The 15,375-nt window shown below is 36.5% G+C and overlaps 2 protein-coding genes across 2 annotated transcripts; both read right to left on the reverse strand.

Annotated features, from left to right (window-relative positions):
• Positions 1-2,275: 2,275 nt before the first annotated feature.
• LOC140813275 (tetrahydroberberine oxidase-like) lies at positions 2,276-4,025 on the reverse strand. The gene has a single exon (XM_073171767.1). It carries the CDS (start codon positions 4,016-4,018, stop codon positions 2,399-2,401), a length of 1,620 nt encoding a protein of 539 aa, XP_073027868.1. The 5' UTR covers positions 4,019-4,025; the 3' UTR covers positions 2,276-2,398.
• A 9,270-nt stretch (positions 4,026-13,295) lies between these two features.
• Positions 13,296-15,006, reverse strand: LOC140812433 (tetrahydroberberine oxidase-like). Its single transcript, XM_073170693.1, has one exon. It carries the CDS (start codon positions 14,981-14,983, stop codon positions 13,370-13,372), a length of 1,614 nt encoding a protein of 537 aa, XP_073026794.1. The 5' UTR covers positions 14,984-15,006; the 3' UTR covers positions 13,296-13,369.
• Between the last annotated feature and the right edge of the window lie 369 nt (positions 15,007-15,375).

The raw sequence follows: 15,375 nt of genomic DNA on the forward strand, positions 1-15,375 counted from the left end.
GATTGATGTATAAAATAATTATTTTGTTAACACACATCGTTTTATACGTACATCGAAACATGACATGCATGTTGAGATATAATCCTTGGATACTTTGATACCATTGGATTTTGGTTCTGGGTTTTGAGCACGATACTATGTTTGGCATCATGTGACCCATAAAACATAGCCATTTCTGGCCCTCTGATTGATTGGTTGAGATTTGAGATTTTATGGCGCTTTGCCGATGCTATCATACGGATCATCCCTGATACTTGACTGAGGCCGGTGTGCCAGCTCGAACATTGATTTGATAGCGATTCGATTGGTTCCAATACTTGCTCAGTGGATGAGAATTTGACCTGATATCTCCACGACATGCATTGTATATCATATATCATTGTGTATGGACAATGACAGGTACTATGTCATGCCCCGAGATCGGGGTTAGTCGACATCGGCGTTGATCATCAATCGCACAATAGAAAAACAACCAGCCTCGTAGCACAGTATAAACCGAAACCAATTTATTTCATAAATTCAAAAAAATACCAACGTCTTTACAACTGAAAATAATTAATTAATTCGGAAACGTATACAAGGAATAGGAAAGACGAAAATCCGAAATAACTAAACATGACTAATAAAATTTCGTAAATCACCAGCCCCAAAATCGTTCGGATTCTTCTTCCTCGACTTGTTCTTCGGATAAATCTGGGGAGGGGAGAGTAAGGAGTGAGTATTTTGGGAAATACTCAGCAAGTGAGGGCATATCGAGCAAAACAAAAATATTTATTCCATTTTCGAAAAAGAACAACACATACATACATCATACTTTTCGTAACGTAACTTCGTATTAATAACATAACAGCACTGCGATTTTTCCACCTGCTATGGTTTACTGATATCAGTCCTTAAGTTTTAATTCTCTAAAGGGGCGAGGCCATAAAATGGTTCTATCCCACCGTGAAGGGCTATATGTTGGAATTTCATCCATTTTCGAGGAATCACCACAGTGCCAACACATAAACGTACCAACAATTAAAAACGTAAAGATAGAACGGAGGTGCTCGATCGATTATTTTTTTAAAAAAAAACGAGCACATGCGTAAACTGAAAATTTAATCATTTAAAATAGCCCACTTACCTTAGATCTTGCTGGAAAACGTGAAAGAAAAGGGGTTTCTTGCACTGGAATTTTCGAAATTCCTACTTCAGTGGCTGGACTGCAACAGCTCTTCGCTACTCAGCACAGGAGACTAGGGGGAAAGAAACTCGAAAATATATATGCTGAGTTTTAAGGTGTGATCTTGGGTGATCTATCCGTGATCTTGGGTGATAACCGAAATCTAAATCTTTTATCCAAATAAATTTCGAAATTATATAATATATACACTATGGAATTCGAATTTTAGGGATTATATTATCCTTTGCTTGATCTTTATCTCGGTATCTCAATATTATCTCGAATCTTAGATCTTTTATCTGCTCAAAAGTTCGAAAATATATACACGATAGAATTATCCACTCAACCTTTAGAAAATCTAGCAAATCTTACATCTTAAAATGAAATAGACACCCGACGATTTGCGAAAATCCTAGTATCCTACAATTACCAAATATTATCATGATTAAAGCAAATCTTGGATTTTACATACTACAAGTTATCAGGAGACCAGAGAAGATACTTCTAGAGGGAGTCACATCTGAGTTGAGGTTGAGTGGTCTATACCAGTACATATATGTATCTATATACAGGAGCATGTTCCCAGAATATGAGTTGTTTGGATGTAGTTGATGTCAGTCATGTGTGGGCTTATTTTAAAATGTGATATGTTTAGACGCGACTTTATTATATACTATTTTTAGTATTATAATTATAGTTGACACATTTTAGGTTCATTGTATAGAAAATTTTTATTCGTTTTTTCCGCTGTAATTAATTAACTATAATCAAATTGCATTATAATAACGATTAAGAATTAAGAACCCCACGATATATTATATATGAACATTACTGCCAGCCTTCAAGAATTACAACCGAAGGGCACTTTCAACCAACCATTCACATTTGGTTATCTCTTCAGTCACAACCCACCGATCTTCTAATAGTTGGATGTCACAATTTATCAAGTACCGTACATGTCAACTGTGGCAGGGCCATATATGGCTTTTCTTGCTTCGGATATAATATGACCTGATTGAGGAAGCATACATGAATGAAAACCCATAATTATAGAAATTAATAATATACAAATAAATTTATTGTTACATATGATTTCAAAGAACTAGGAGATCTAGTTTATTTATTACATCAAGTTATTGTACAATACTTATTCAAACAAATCTTAATTAATATGGTTATAAATAATATATCACATAAATGAAGAGCAAATATTTTTTATTTCCCATGCACCATCTAATTTTTCCACTGAGAGAGAAGTGAGGGAATACTTTGGTCATTCTTGAAGAAATTCTCAGGATCAGCAATGGTTTTCACCCGAACCAACCTGTCGAAATTGTTCTTGAAATACTTAAAACCCCAAATGCTAGCTTGTGGATAACTTGTGGCTCCATTATCATTATTGACTCCAATATCGAGATCCCTGTAATTTATGTATGCTGCCCGAGGTAATTTTGAAACATAAGGAGCCATGTAACTGTAAAGTCTTCTAATCCAGCTTATGTAACTGTCTGAATTTTGTGCTTCCGCTTCTTCCCAATACACCAAATGCTGGATTTTATACAAATTACCAGCTCTGTGAGGAAATGGAATCGAGGATGCAGGGATTTCATCCATTCTTCCACCATACGGGCTCAAGATCAGGACTGCTTCATTTGCTTCAGCTTCATAAAACAATCTCCAGATTCCTTCAAGTCCATATTCAGGAATGGGATTCTGCACATAGTCTGATTTTGCTTTGAAGTATCGAACACTGGGTTGGGTCCGGTTGAGTAGGATCTCACGTGAATCTATGGGGAACCCAGCAAAATACAATGTCGATTGAATCCAGCTCATTTCGGTGCAGTCTTCTCTCACCAAACCCAGTTCAGGGAAACTTTCTTGCATAATTGGAAGCAACCTATCGATTCCACCAAGAAAAAGAGAATTAAATGACGCCTGAATCGTATAATTTCTTCCATCTTGGTTGGAGTTCATCCTGGATAAGAGGACTCTCATGAATAGGTCTTTATCAAATTGATGCGCTATATACTGCCACTTGTGAAGAAGCTGAGTTGCATTCTGCTCCAAAGTTCTAGCAATTGTGAATACGGTGACGTGTTCAGGAACATCCACTAATTGCACTTTCCATGCAAGAATTACACCAAAGCTGGCGCCTCCACCACCTCTGATGGCCCAAAAAAGATCTTCACCCATGGTTTCTCTATTAAGAATTTTTCCATTAACGTCTATTATTCTCGCATCAATGACATTATCAGCTGCGAGACCATATTTCCTCAGCATCGTGCCGTATCCTCCTCCACTGAAGTGTCCACCAACGCCAATAGTTGGGCACACACCCGCCGGAAACCCTAAGGTTTGGCTATTCTCTGCAATGCTATAATATAGAGAGCCCAGAGTTGCTCCGGACTGGACCCAAGCGGTTTTTGCCTCAGCATCAACAGTTACTTGGCTAAAATTGATCAAATCAAGGACCAAAAAAGGGAGTTTAGATACGTAAGAAAGTCCCTCATAGTCATGGCCTCCACTTCGTGTTCTAATTTCCATTCCATTTTCCTTGGCACAGTAAATAACAGGCGGGATCTGTGATTCTTGCTGTGGGGTTATAATCAACCACGGTTTGGGAGTAGACGGTGTCCCGAATCTGAGGTTTTGGATGGAGAATCTGAGAATGGATGTGTAGGAGGAGTTGTTTGGTGTGTAAACATCATCAGAGAACGAGGTGTCATTTTTTAGTTCATCTCCTAGACATTCAAGAAAATCATCAAAATCAGGGTCGTGTTCGGCAGCAGAAACTGCCAGAGAAGTCGAAAAAATAAGAAGAAGAATGAGCGCAGAAATGTTTAGAAACTTCATGATTTAGAGATGTGCATGAGATGAGAAGAAGCTCGTGAATTTATACTTGCAGCTGCGGCTGCCAAGGAGGGAAACTAGCTAGTCTTCAGATGTGACCTCTGGGCTAGCCTAGAATTTGTGTTATCTAGATTTAAATGCCCGTTGAAAATTATTGATCTTCTTAATTCTGTTTTTCCTTATTTATTAAATAAAAAAAATATTACATATCAAACGAACTTTAATTTAAATAGAACATTGTTTTATTTGATGAGTAATTGAATCTAAAAATACTCTTCTGCTTATATTTTGGGAAAAAAATATTTATTTGAACGTTTCATATATTAAGTTCGTACCAACCATTCAATTGGGGTGTGTAAATTGATCGAGAATTTCCCCCTTTGAAATTAATATTATTACCCGGCAAGTTGTACATTAATGAACTTTCTTTTGAAAAGTATAAATAATTGGGTTTTATAAATTTCAAATTATCACAAATTTCTAATCAACTTTATTACAATATTATGATCAGAGAAAATCGTTATCAAATTTTCAAAAGATGACAAAGAATCATGATTTTATAATGTCATAGCTATCATACCTCAGAATTCTTGCACCTATAAATAGGTAACCCGTGTAACATTTTCATATATTGAATTTACTTGTATTTATATTATTTTTTGGTTAATCTTTTATATTGTTTTATAACAAATTATCAACACAATTTTGTTATATTTTATTTTACTTGTTGGTCTTGATTAACGTTTAGTGACCAAACAACTAGGATTAATTAACGTAAACAACGAAAACGATTAAAAAAAATTCTTTTGAACAAACAGAAATTTCGACATAATTTCTTTGTAAGTGGGACATCCAAAAAGTTTCAGAACAATACAAACATCCCAACAAAGGCTCTAGTTGCGATCTTTGTTGTTTCTCCGGTCGAAGAAACTTCAAGCAAGAAGTCTGCTGAGCAACTAAGAAACAAGGCCATGTCTTTATTTGTCAGGAAGTTTAGTAAATTAATGTTCAAAAATCAATCTAAATTTACTAAACCTTATTATAAAAAGGACCAGACATAGGATGGTTAAGCTTGTTATAAATGGCAAGAAAACTACTTTATTGAAGACTGTAACAAGTCCAAAAAGATGAAAATAAACCGTTTGAGAAAAGACGGTCGAAGGATGTGAAAAGATATTTCAAGAAGAAGAAAGATAAGAGGGTTCTTCTTGTTGAGGAGAACAAGAGCAAAAAGGCAGACTCAGAGAGTGAGTCCATTGGATTGTAATTCAGCTCAAGTGACAGTAATGATGAGTCGGTCAAGTGCTTGATGGCACACTCAGAACCAGAAGAAAATGATGATGAAGTATATGATTTCGGTTCTAGTGAATTTACATGAGAAGACCTTGTCACTGCATGATATGGTAATAGAGTACAAGATTCTCTCTCAATCATTTGAGGAAGTGAAAGACAGAAAAATTTGCCCAAAATATAAGCAAAGTGAATCCAATTGCTTATGATGAAAGGAACTTGACGGTCTTAAGGTAAAAATAAGTTTACTAGACACTGAGAACGATAACATGAGAATAATGTTTCAAACCACTTTGAATGAAAACCAAAAGTTTCTTAAAGTAATCAACACGTGGAACCAATATTCGATTTCATCAATAAGATGCATGAAAAGCAAAAGCAAGCTAGTGATAAAACCAGCCTATACTTGGCAATGTTGATTGCAATCATACTGAAACGACTACTCAATCTCATATAGACAAAAGCAAGTCTAATATGATAAACTTTTTCCGGTCCAGTGCGATATAAGAAAATGATAAACCCGAAATCCAAGCAGCTAAAACGTGCATTATGATAACAAAGCTAAGCATAGAGGACAAGAATACATTGAGCCTCAGATCGCTAAGTCTGGAAAGACATGGTTAAAGCCAAGATTAAATGGAACTGGACATGGTAACCGGTCAAGTTCCAACCGGTCTTGGAAGAAGTCGATTCAATCTAGACAAAGTATCCAAAAGGTGAAACCATGATAATATTTTAATTTCAGGCCAATTCAAATTAGTTATAAACTAGATTGTAAGGACAAACGACCTAAACAACATATGATTAAATAGAGAACACAAGATAGCAATGCACACAACTTAATTCGATCGATTGAATTTCTGGACAAACACACTAGTCGACCTGTTAGGATAATTTATGTGTGGGTCCTGAAAGAACTAATCCGATATGGACCCAACTAGATGTGAGTACCAAAAATGTTTTTTTGCTATAGAAAGGTATATAAGGCTAAAACGGTCGAAGAGTCAACCTGGTACTTTGACAGTGGATGCTCAAGGCACATGATCGAAAAAAGAAGCTTCTAACGGAAGTGATTGAATGCAAAGGACCAAGAATCACATTTGGTGATAAATCTACCGTTGGTAAGGGTCAGATTATCCATGATAGAGTGATTATTAAATATGGCATACTAGTTGAAATTTTTTTCTATAATTTAATTAGCATAAGTAAGTTGTGTAACAATGGCTACTCAGTTGAATTTCACCAACACACTTGCATTGTGAAATCTAATTGTGATGTTATGTTAATCGGTCTAAGAGAACGAAACACATATATGATAAGTTAAAAGATAATCAACTTCATTTTCCTACATGTTTTGTTGCTCAGAATAGTGACAAGCATTGGTTGTGGCACAAGCAACCGCATCATCTTAATTTAAAATCCATTGAAAATATGAGTAAACAACAGTTGGTGACCGGTTGGCCTAAAAGCTTTTTTTAATCAAAAATAAGATTTGCACCACATGTCAGTTGGGAAAGAAAATAAGATCTACTTTTAAAAGCAAATGGTGTAACTCCTCTACTAAATGCTTAGATTTATTATATATGGATCTATTTGGTCCTATACTGGTAAAGAGCATAGCGAGAATGATGCATACTCTAGTAATAGTTGATTATTACTCCCAATACACTTGGGTAAACATTCTACCATCCAAAGATCAAGCTGATTTAAATTTGATCGAGTTTTAAAACGGTTGCAAAATGGGAAATCTGCTATGATAGATAAGATAAAGAGTGAAACGGGTACTAAGTTTACAAAAAAAATTCTTGGATCTTATCTAGATGATCAGAGAATCAAACATGAGTTCTCAGCTGTCTTGTCTCTTCAACAGGATGATGCTGATGAGAGAAGGAATCAGACTTTTAAACAAGGCGGGTAGAACAATGATTACTGATTCAAAGGTTTCTTAAAAGCTGGGCAGAAGCAATCAACACAATTTGTTATACTCAAAACAGATTTATGGTTAATAAAAGACATAACAAAACTTCTTATGAGATATGGAATAGAAACAAAATATCTCCTATTTAAAAATTTTGGCTGCAAATGTTTTATTCACAAAAATGACAAAACTCACTTAACTATTTTCGATGCTAAAGCTGAAAGAATATATATTGGTTCCTCATTGGTCAGCGAAGCTTATAGAGTCTTTAGTAACAAGTCTCTGACAATTGAAGAAATCATTCATATTTTCTTTGACGAATCAACCGTATGTGCAGCTAAAGAACATGTGAATGTCACTTAGTTAAGTCAAAAATTTGAAATACAAATCTCATCTATGAGAGTGGTAGTGAGATTGAGCTACTGAGGCAAACTGAAGATGTCCCTACGGGTACATTAATCATAGAGAACAATCTGACAGGACCTGATCCATAGCTCATAGAATCTGTCATAGAGACTGATCCAGGAATATGAGAAGAAGAGGTTATCACTGAAGAAGATGATCAACTTCAATAAGATCAACAAGATATGTGACGTCTCACTCATTTTTTTTTAAAATTCTATTGGACATTTTTTTTAATAAAAGCTCGCATTTTTGAAATAACATATAAAAATGATCTTAAATATTTGTCAGTAAAAATAGCGCAGTTTAAAATAACCCAAAAATAACCCAACTCGTCTAAAATCATACGTAAACATAAACGTATAAAAATTCTTAAAATCATCAACGTATGAAAATATTCATCTCCTCTCAATCTCATAAATAGTAATGCGGAAAACATGTGGTCCTCGGGTCGTATCACCCACCAAGTCTGCCTACTCAGAGTTCGGCACCTCCAGTCTCCTCAGCATTCAGCTCACCTGCATCACACACGCCTAGTGAGTCTAAAGACTCAGCATGCCTGTACCAGGAATAACAAGTACATATACAGGCACATAACATTGAAAATATCATAGTCAACATATATTTCATGAACTTAAAAAGATTAATGCCAACATACCTTTAAAGAACTTAAAAGCATAATGTAAACGTGTTGTGTAAAATCATTTCATCTCAAAACATGTCATCTCATGTCATCATATACATAAGCATGTCGTGTAAAATCACATCGTATTAAAGAATGTCATCTCATGTCATCATATACGTAAATGTGTCATGTAAAATCATATCGTATTAAAGCATGTCATCTCATGTCGTCATATACGTATACATTTTCTTTTTAATTGAATTCAGTTCATTAGTTATGACTTTTGTATCAGCTCTATCGATGGATCCATCTACATGTAACCGTGGTACCCGGCGGCGAGGGACATCAGCGACAGCATTACCCGTCCACTGAGCCCGGGCCTCAGCTCATCATATCATGTCAATGGAAATACGATCGTCGGGCTCTCTCTAGGGCCTTCTCCCGTAAACGGGCTCCCTTTGGGGCCTTTTCCCTCACGATATCTCCAATCATATCATCGTATACATATACATCGTCAGTCACAACCAACTCCCATCCTTCAAAAACATCATCATATTCACCACTTAATAAAAACATGCATATACGTAATTTTTCTTTTAAACCAAACATGCAATGTATATTTTCATAAAATCTTAAAAATCGTGATCATGATGCATAAACCTTTAAAATATAGTAAATTTGTGCTCAGGGCGCTGCCAGGACCAAAACCTCACCCCGGGTAAAATGACTATTTCGCCCCTAGGAACCCAAAAATTATCGTTTCACGCCTGGACCCCTAAAATTGACCCGAAGCTTACCAAACTCCTTAAAATGTCCCAAAACATATTTAAAAGTATCCCTAGACGTAAGCTCGAGCCCATTTCAAAACTTAATTGATTTATTTTAAAAACTTGGACCGGAGTCCCGGTTTTAACCCGAATCGAACCGAAACTTAACCAAATTTTTCCCAACTTTTTGTCATATCTTAAAAACCTCAAAACCAGACCTTTAGAAACTCGAATAATAGGGCAGCAAGCTGCTGGAATTTCCAGCATGTGCAAACCCGAAAGCCTTAGTCACCATCTTTCCTTAATTCGACTCTCATGCTTAAACCGACTTGAACCGGACCCAAACCAGGCCCTAGACCCAACCCTTAGGCATAAATTAAGACCATGATACACCCCTTTCAAACTCAGAACTAATTCCTGAGCCCCAAAGCAAGCAAAAGCCGTGACTAGCCTAACCCGTCTCCCATAGGTGCAGCTGGTTGCTTCCTAGTCTAGCCACCTTCCCTAGCCAACCCAGCCCTGAACCAACACCACCAGGCCCTCCCTAGGACCCTAAGGAACGACCCAAAACACTGCCCCACGCCCAGACCCCGTCCAACAACCGCCTTAAAACCCACAGCCGTGACTTGCTCTACAAGAACCCAAAGTGCACAGCCGCAGCTTTCTTTGTTCAGTCTCTTAGCTGCCGCTCCAGGCCATGAACCACCATAAAGAGACTCATCCTAGGACCCTTAAACACACACCAGACCCTAGCCCCAGGCCCCCAGCCGACCCATACACCAGACCGTGCCCCACAACCATCACAACACCTCAAACCCCAACTCTCGGCAACCTCTTTCAACTTTCCTTCCACTCATCAACAGCTTTAATTCCAGCCCCTTTCCACTGATATCCTTGACCAAAACAGCTTCCTAACCACCCAAGACAGCAACCCCTTACACCAGCATGCATGGAAACGTGAGTTTGCATAATATAGTATGTACAAATTCTTGAAAACCGATGCATAAACAACATAACCTGCAATGCCTTTAACCCCTACGAGGATGCACATATAACAGCCTAATATGGAGTGTGTGATGAGAAAAGAATGATACAAATGCGTGCCTTAGATAGTTGATGAACGAAAACGAGACGGAGGAGACGCCGGATAGCCTTGGATGCAAGAACAAGCCAACAACTGTGGCCTTCAGCTGGTGTATTTATTTGAAACCGAGTACTAAAATATAAATGGGGTGTCGGCAGGTGGTGGTGGGTGATAATGGTTGTAGGGTAGCAATTATAATCTTTAATTAATTATTAATCAAATAACTAATGACCCTAAATGGTTTAATTAAAAGATTAAAAGAGTTTTAAGTCCAACGAGCTTAAAAGTTGTCTCATTAAATCCAAACACACTCCCGAAAAATATTTCATGTTGAAAAGTTTTTGAAAATATTAGCCGAACCCTCAAAAATCCCCCGATTTGATAAAATTTACGCACCGTTAAAAATTAAAATCTTACGGGTAAAAATACCCAATAAATCCCAATTTTTGAAAAATAACTTTAAAACATCTTATATTAATTAATAAAAATTAATCGTGTAATAAAAATAATTTTCTTTAAAATTTATCTGTCTCCGTTCTTCGTTCCAGCGTGAATTGCAAATTTAAAAATCTTTAATACATGAACCTTTAAGATTTCATAAAATAAATCCTATCATGCAATAATAATACATAAAATGCATAAAAATAATTAAACACAATTTAATAAAATAATCATGCATTTAATTCTTTAAAACAATTTAATAAAATACCTAAGAAATTTAATAACTTGCATGCATGTGGTTCATGTGGACTTTCCGATTTTCGGGACATTACAAGATACACATCATCTTGGACAAAAGTACCGGTGGAGTAGAAATCATCCACCCAATTTGATCATTGGTAACTCACCCGTCTGCTCTTTTTAGAATTAAGAAACGGATAATTGATGAGTTTTTTTATACAACTTTTCTCTCTCAACTTGAGCTAAAGAAGGTTGATGAAGTATTAGCATATACTAACTAAATAGAGGCCATGCAAGAGGAACGCAACCAGTTTGAGCGCAACAAAGTTTGGCATTAGTCCTTCGACCGGACATGCAAAATATTATTGATACCAGATAGGTGTTCAGAAACAAAATAGATGAGAATGAAAGGGTTGAAAGAAACAAGGCCCGTCTTATAGCTCAAGGGTACAAAAAAGAAGAATGTATTGACTTTGATGAGTCATTCACTTTGGGATGTCCTACTTACGGGAAGATCATGCCGAAACTTCTGTTGTCCTTAAAAGAAATTTTTAATTGCTTTTGTTGTTTACATTAACGAATTCTGGTGGTTTGATCATTGAACGATAATTAGGAATACGGGCCTCCACGGCTTTCAAAGACTTTAAACTCTATCAAATGAATGTAAAGTAAGTATTCATGATAGGTCTCTTGTAAGAAGAAGTTTATGTTAAACAACATCCATATTTTATCAATCATATTTGTACTAGTTATCTTTCTAAATTAGATAAAATTTTGTATGGACTTAAACATGCAACTATAGCTTGGTATGATACTCTCCAAAATTTTTTACTTGATCACGATTTTGTGATAGGAATGTTCGATAAGACCTTGTTCAAATTCAACAAGGGAAATCATATATTTATAATGTAAATCTACCTTGATGATATTATTTTTGGGTCAACTAACCCCAAACTTTGTGAGAAATTTTATATACTTACACAAGAAAAGTTTGAGATGATCATGATGGGTGATCTTACATTTTTCTTTGACTCCAAGTCAAATAGCTTGACAAAGGCATATTCAACAATCAATCCAAGTATACCAAAGAGCTCATCAAGAAATTTGGAATGAACAATTGCTCTGTTACATCCACCACCATGAGCGTATCAATCAAGTTAGATAAAGATAAAGAGGGAATTCCGATCAAGGTAACTATGTATCGCGGTTTAATAAGATCAATGATATATCTAACTATTAGTCAACCAAATATTATGTTTCTAGTCTGCCTGTGCTAGATTTCAAGCTGCTCCCAAACAATCTCATTATACTGCAGCTAAACGTATTCTTAAATATCTTAAAGTAACTATCAATGTGGGTCTTTGGTATTCCAAAGACTCAAGTTTTATTCTTATTGGATATTATGATGCAAATTATGCGGGTTGAATGATTGACTGAAAGAGCACCAGTGGTTCATATAAATTCCTTATCGACAGACTGATATTATGTTTTAGCAAGAAGCAAACATTCATATTCACTTAACCGCTGAAGCAGAATATCTCGCAGCCGGAAGTTGTTGTGTACAAATCCTATGAATTTAACAATTGCTTAGAGACTATGGGGTCCAGTCAATAAAGTTCCCATGTTTTGTGACAATACAAGTGTTATTGCCATAATATATAATCTCATGTTGCATTCCAGAACAAAGCACACTGATGCAAGAAATTATTTCATAAGAGATCATGTCATGAAGAAAAAGATTTGATTGGAACACATCTCAACCGATAAATAGACAACAAATATTCGTATCAAACCGTTATCGGACGCTAAGTTTTTTTTACTTTAGAAACATTCTTAATTTGATAGATCTATCTTAAGACAAATCATGTCATCGATTTTGAAGCCATCACCTCCATTAAGAATGATGCTATCTCTTCTGTTCTGAAGATGCTCGAAGCTTCCGGTCTGAGGAAGTTTTTTACCTGTAGCTCCACTTTCAATCTATTTGTTAAGAAGTTTTGCGCCTCTACCAAAATGAAGCATGAGAGCATCATTTGCATCATCAGAGGGTCAAACTACATCATCTCCCAACAGTTTTTCGGAGATGCTCTGAAACTGCCGACAACCGGTTTGACAAAAGTTTCAAATGTTCCAGACGGAAATGTCGATATTTGGAGCACTGGGTTCTCTATGGTCGGTGTCCCTATCTATATCTAGGCAGAGAAACATGATCTCAAGATGGAACTTCGATTCCTTGCCAACATCGTGGCCAAAGCAATTTTAGCCAAACAGGGGCATACGAAAAGATCACCATAAGAAGTTCTAGTATATGGCTGTGATTGTAACAAACATTGGTATCAACTAGTATGATATTTTATTTGTGACTGCAAAATAACCAAGAGAAATGGTCAGTTTGAAGGATTTCAAATGAATCAATATATTTTTTTGTAAGTTCTTATTTAAATATACTAATTTTTTTTTTATTATTTTGAACAATTCTTACTTGTAATTGAATTAATAATATAGATGACAACTGGAGGCAAAAGTGGCCGGGCCTAGCTACGTTACTGTTTATTTAAAAATACTCATAATGTTTGGCTTATATGCATCATGCATCACACATGTTAGTTAACGGAGGAATGCTTTGCTCATCTCTGAAGAAATTCTTTGGATCGACCCTCGACTTCACTTCCACCAATCTCTCGAAATTGTTCTTGAAATACTTGGCTCCCCAGATTCTTGCCTCTTCATAACTTGTGATCCCAGCTTTACTCTTATTATTAACTCCAAGATCAAGATCCCTATAGTTGATGTACGCAGCTCTCGGGGAAATTGAAACGTAAGGAGTCATGTAGCTGTGAAGCTTTCTGACCCAATTCACGCACTTCTCCGCATTATTTCCCTCTTCTGTTAACCAAAACACGATATACTCGATCTGGTAAAGATTTCCAGCTCTGTGAGGAAAGGGAATGGATGACTCTGAGATCGCATCCATTCTTCCTCCGTACGGGATTATGTCGATCTCTCCCGTTTCAATTTCGTCTAGCAATCTCCAAATCCCTTCAAGATCATGTTCCGAGATGGATTCCTGCACGTAATCTGTTTTTACTTTGAAGTGGGGCACAAATGGTTGGATTCTGCTCAGCAACACTTCCAGTGGTTGGTCTGCAGGAAACATGGCAAAGTGAAGGACAGATTCAATCCATCTCATTTCAGTGCAATCTTCTCGCACTAAACCCAACTCAGGGAAACTTTCTTGCATAATTGGCAGTAGCTCATCGATCCCGCCAAGGAAAAGCGAATGAAAAGACGCCTGAATGGTGCCACTGGGGATCTTTCTTATGACAGTTCTGAAGAATATATTTTCATCTATTTTGTGGGCGACATATTGCAACTTTTGAACGAGTTGGGTTGCATTTTGTTCCGAAGTTCTATCAATTGTGAAAACAGTGACTCTTTCAGGAACGTCCACCAATTTTATCTTCCATGAAAGAATCACTCCGAAGCTGGAACCTCCGCTACCTCTGATAGCCCAGAATAGATCTTCACCCATGGATTCTCTATCAAGAATCCTGCCATTAACGACAGCTATTCTTGCATCAATGACATTATCGGCAGCAAGACCATATTTTCTCAGCATGGTACCGTACCCTCCTCCACTCAAGTGCCCGCCAACGCCAACAGAGGGGCAAAGGCCTCCAGGAAATCCTAGAGTTTGGCTTTTCTCTGCAATTCTATAATACAAAGAGCCTAGAGTTGCTCCAGACTGAACCCAAGCGGTTTTCTGCTCAGCATCAATTGCAACTTCACTGAGGTTGATCATATCAAGAATCATAAAAGGGACCTGTGAGACAGAGGAAAGTCCCTCCAAGTCATGGCCACCACTTCTAATTCTAATCTGCAAGTCATTTTCTTTGGCACAGTGGATGACCGGTGGGATTTGGGTTTCATATTCTGGGGTCACGATCACCAGCGGTTTTTTAGTAGATTCCGACTTGAATCTTAAGTTCTGGATTGAAGATTCAAGGACGGATTTGTAGGAGGACTTGGTCGGGGTGTGAACAGTGTTGGAGAATAAGGTGAAGTTTTTGAATTCATTTTGGAGACATTCCAGAAAATATTCATGCCCATAGGCGGAAGCTGCCCATGAGATAGTAAGGATAACAAGAAGAGTAAAATTAGCAAGTGAAGAGATCATGGTCGGAGCACTACTAGTCTTCATTGATACATCATTAATGTCTATGAAATGAGATGCATGCCATCATTTGTATATTTATAAAGGTTTTAATTTTGTCATCTATATTTATTTTTTTCAATTTTGGTTCTCTATATTATTTAAGTTCATTGTCTTCCCATTTTTTAGAATTTTGAACTTTTCGTAAAAAGTGCTAATGTGACAAATACTTTGTGTGATATTAACGTCATTTTAGAAAGAAAAAAATATTAAAATTGTCAAAAAAATAACATATTAAAACCTCAATAGAAAAGCTTATTATTGATGGTTTGAGTGTGTTGTTATTAAAGTATGGAAGGTCTCATTCTGATGGGCGACTTGTTTACCAGCCAAATTTGACTCACAGCCATTGGCATATACAATATATATGTCATAGGTGA

This window comes from Primulina eburnea, chromosome 14 (assembly GCF_022965805.1).
Source record: "Primulina eburnea isolate SZY01 chromosome 14, ASM2296580v1, whole genome shotgun sequence".
Lineage (NCBI taxonomy): Eukaryota > Viridiplantae > Streptophyta > Magnoliopsida > Lamiales > Gesneriaceae > Primulina > Primulina eburnea.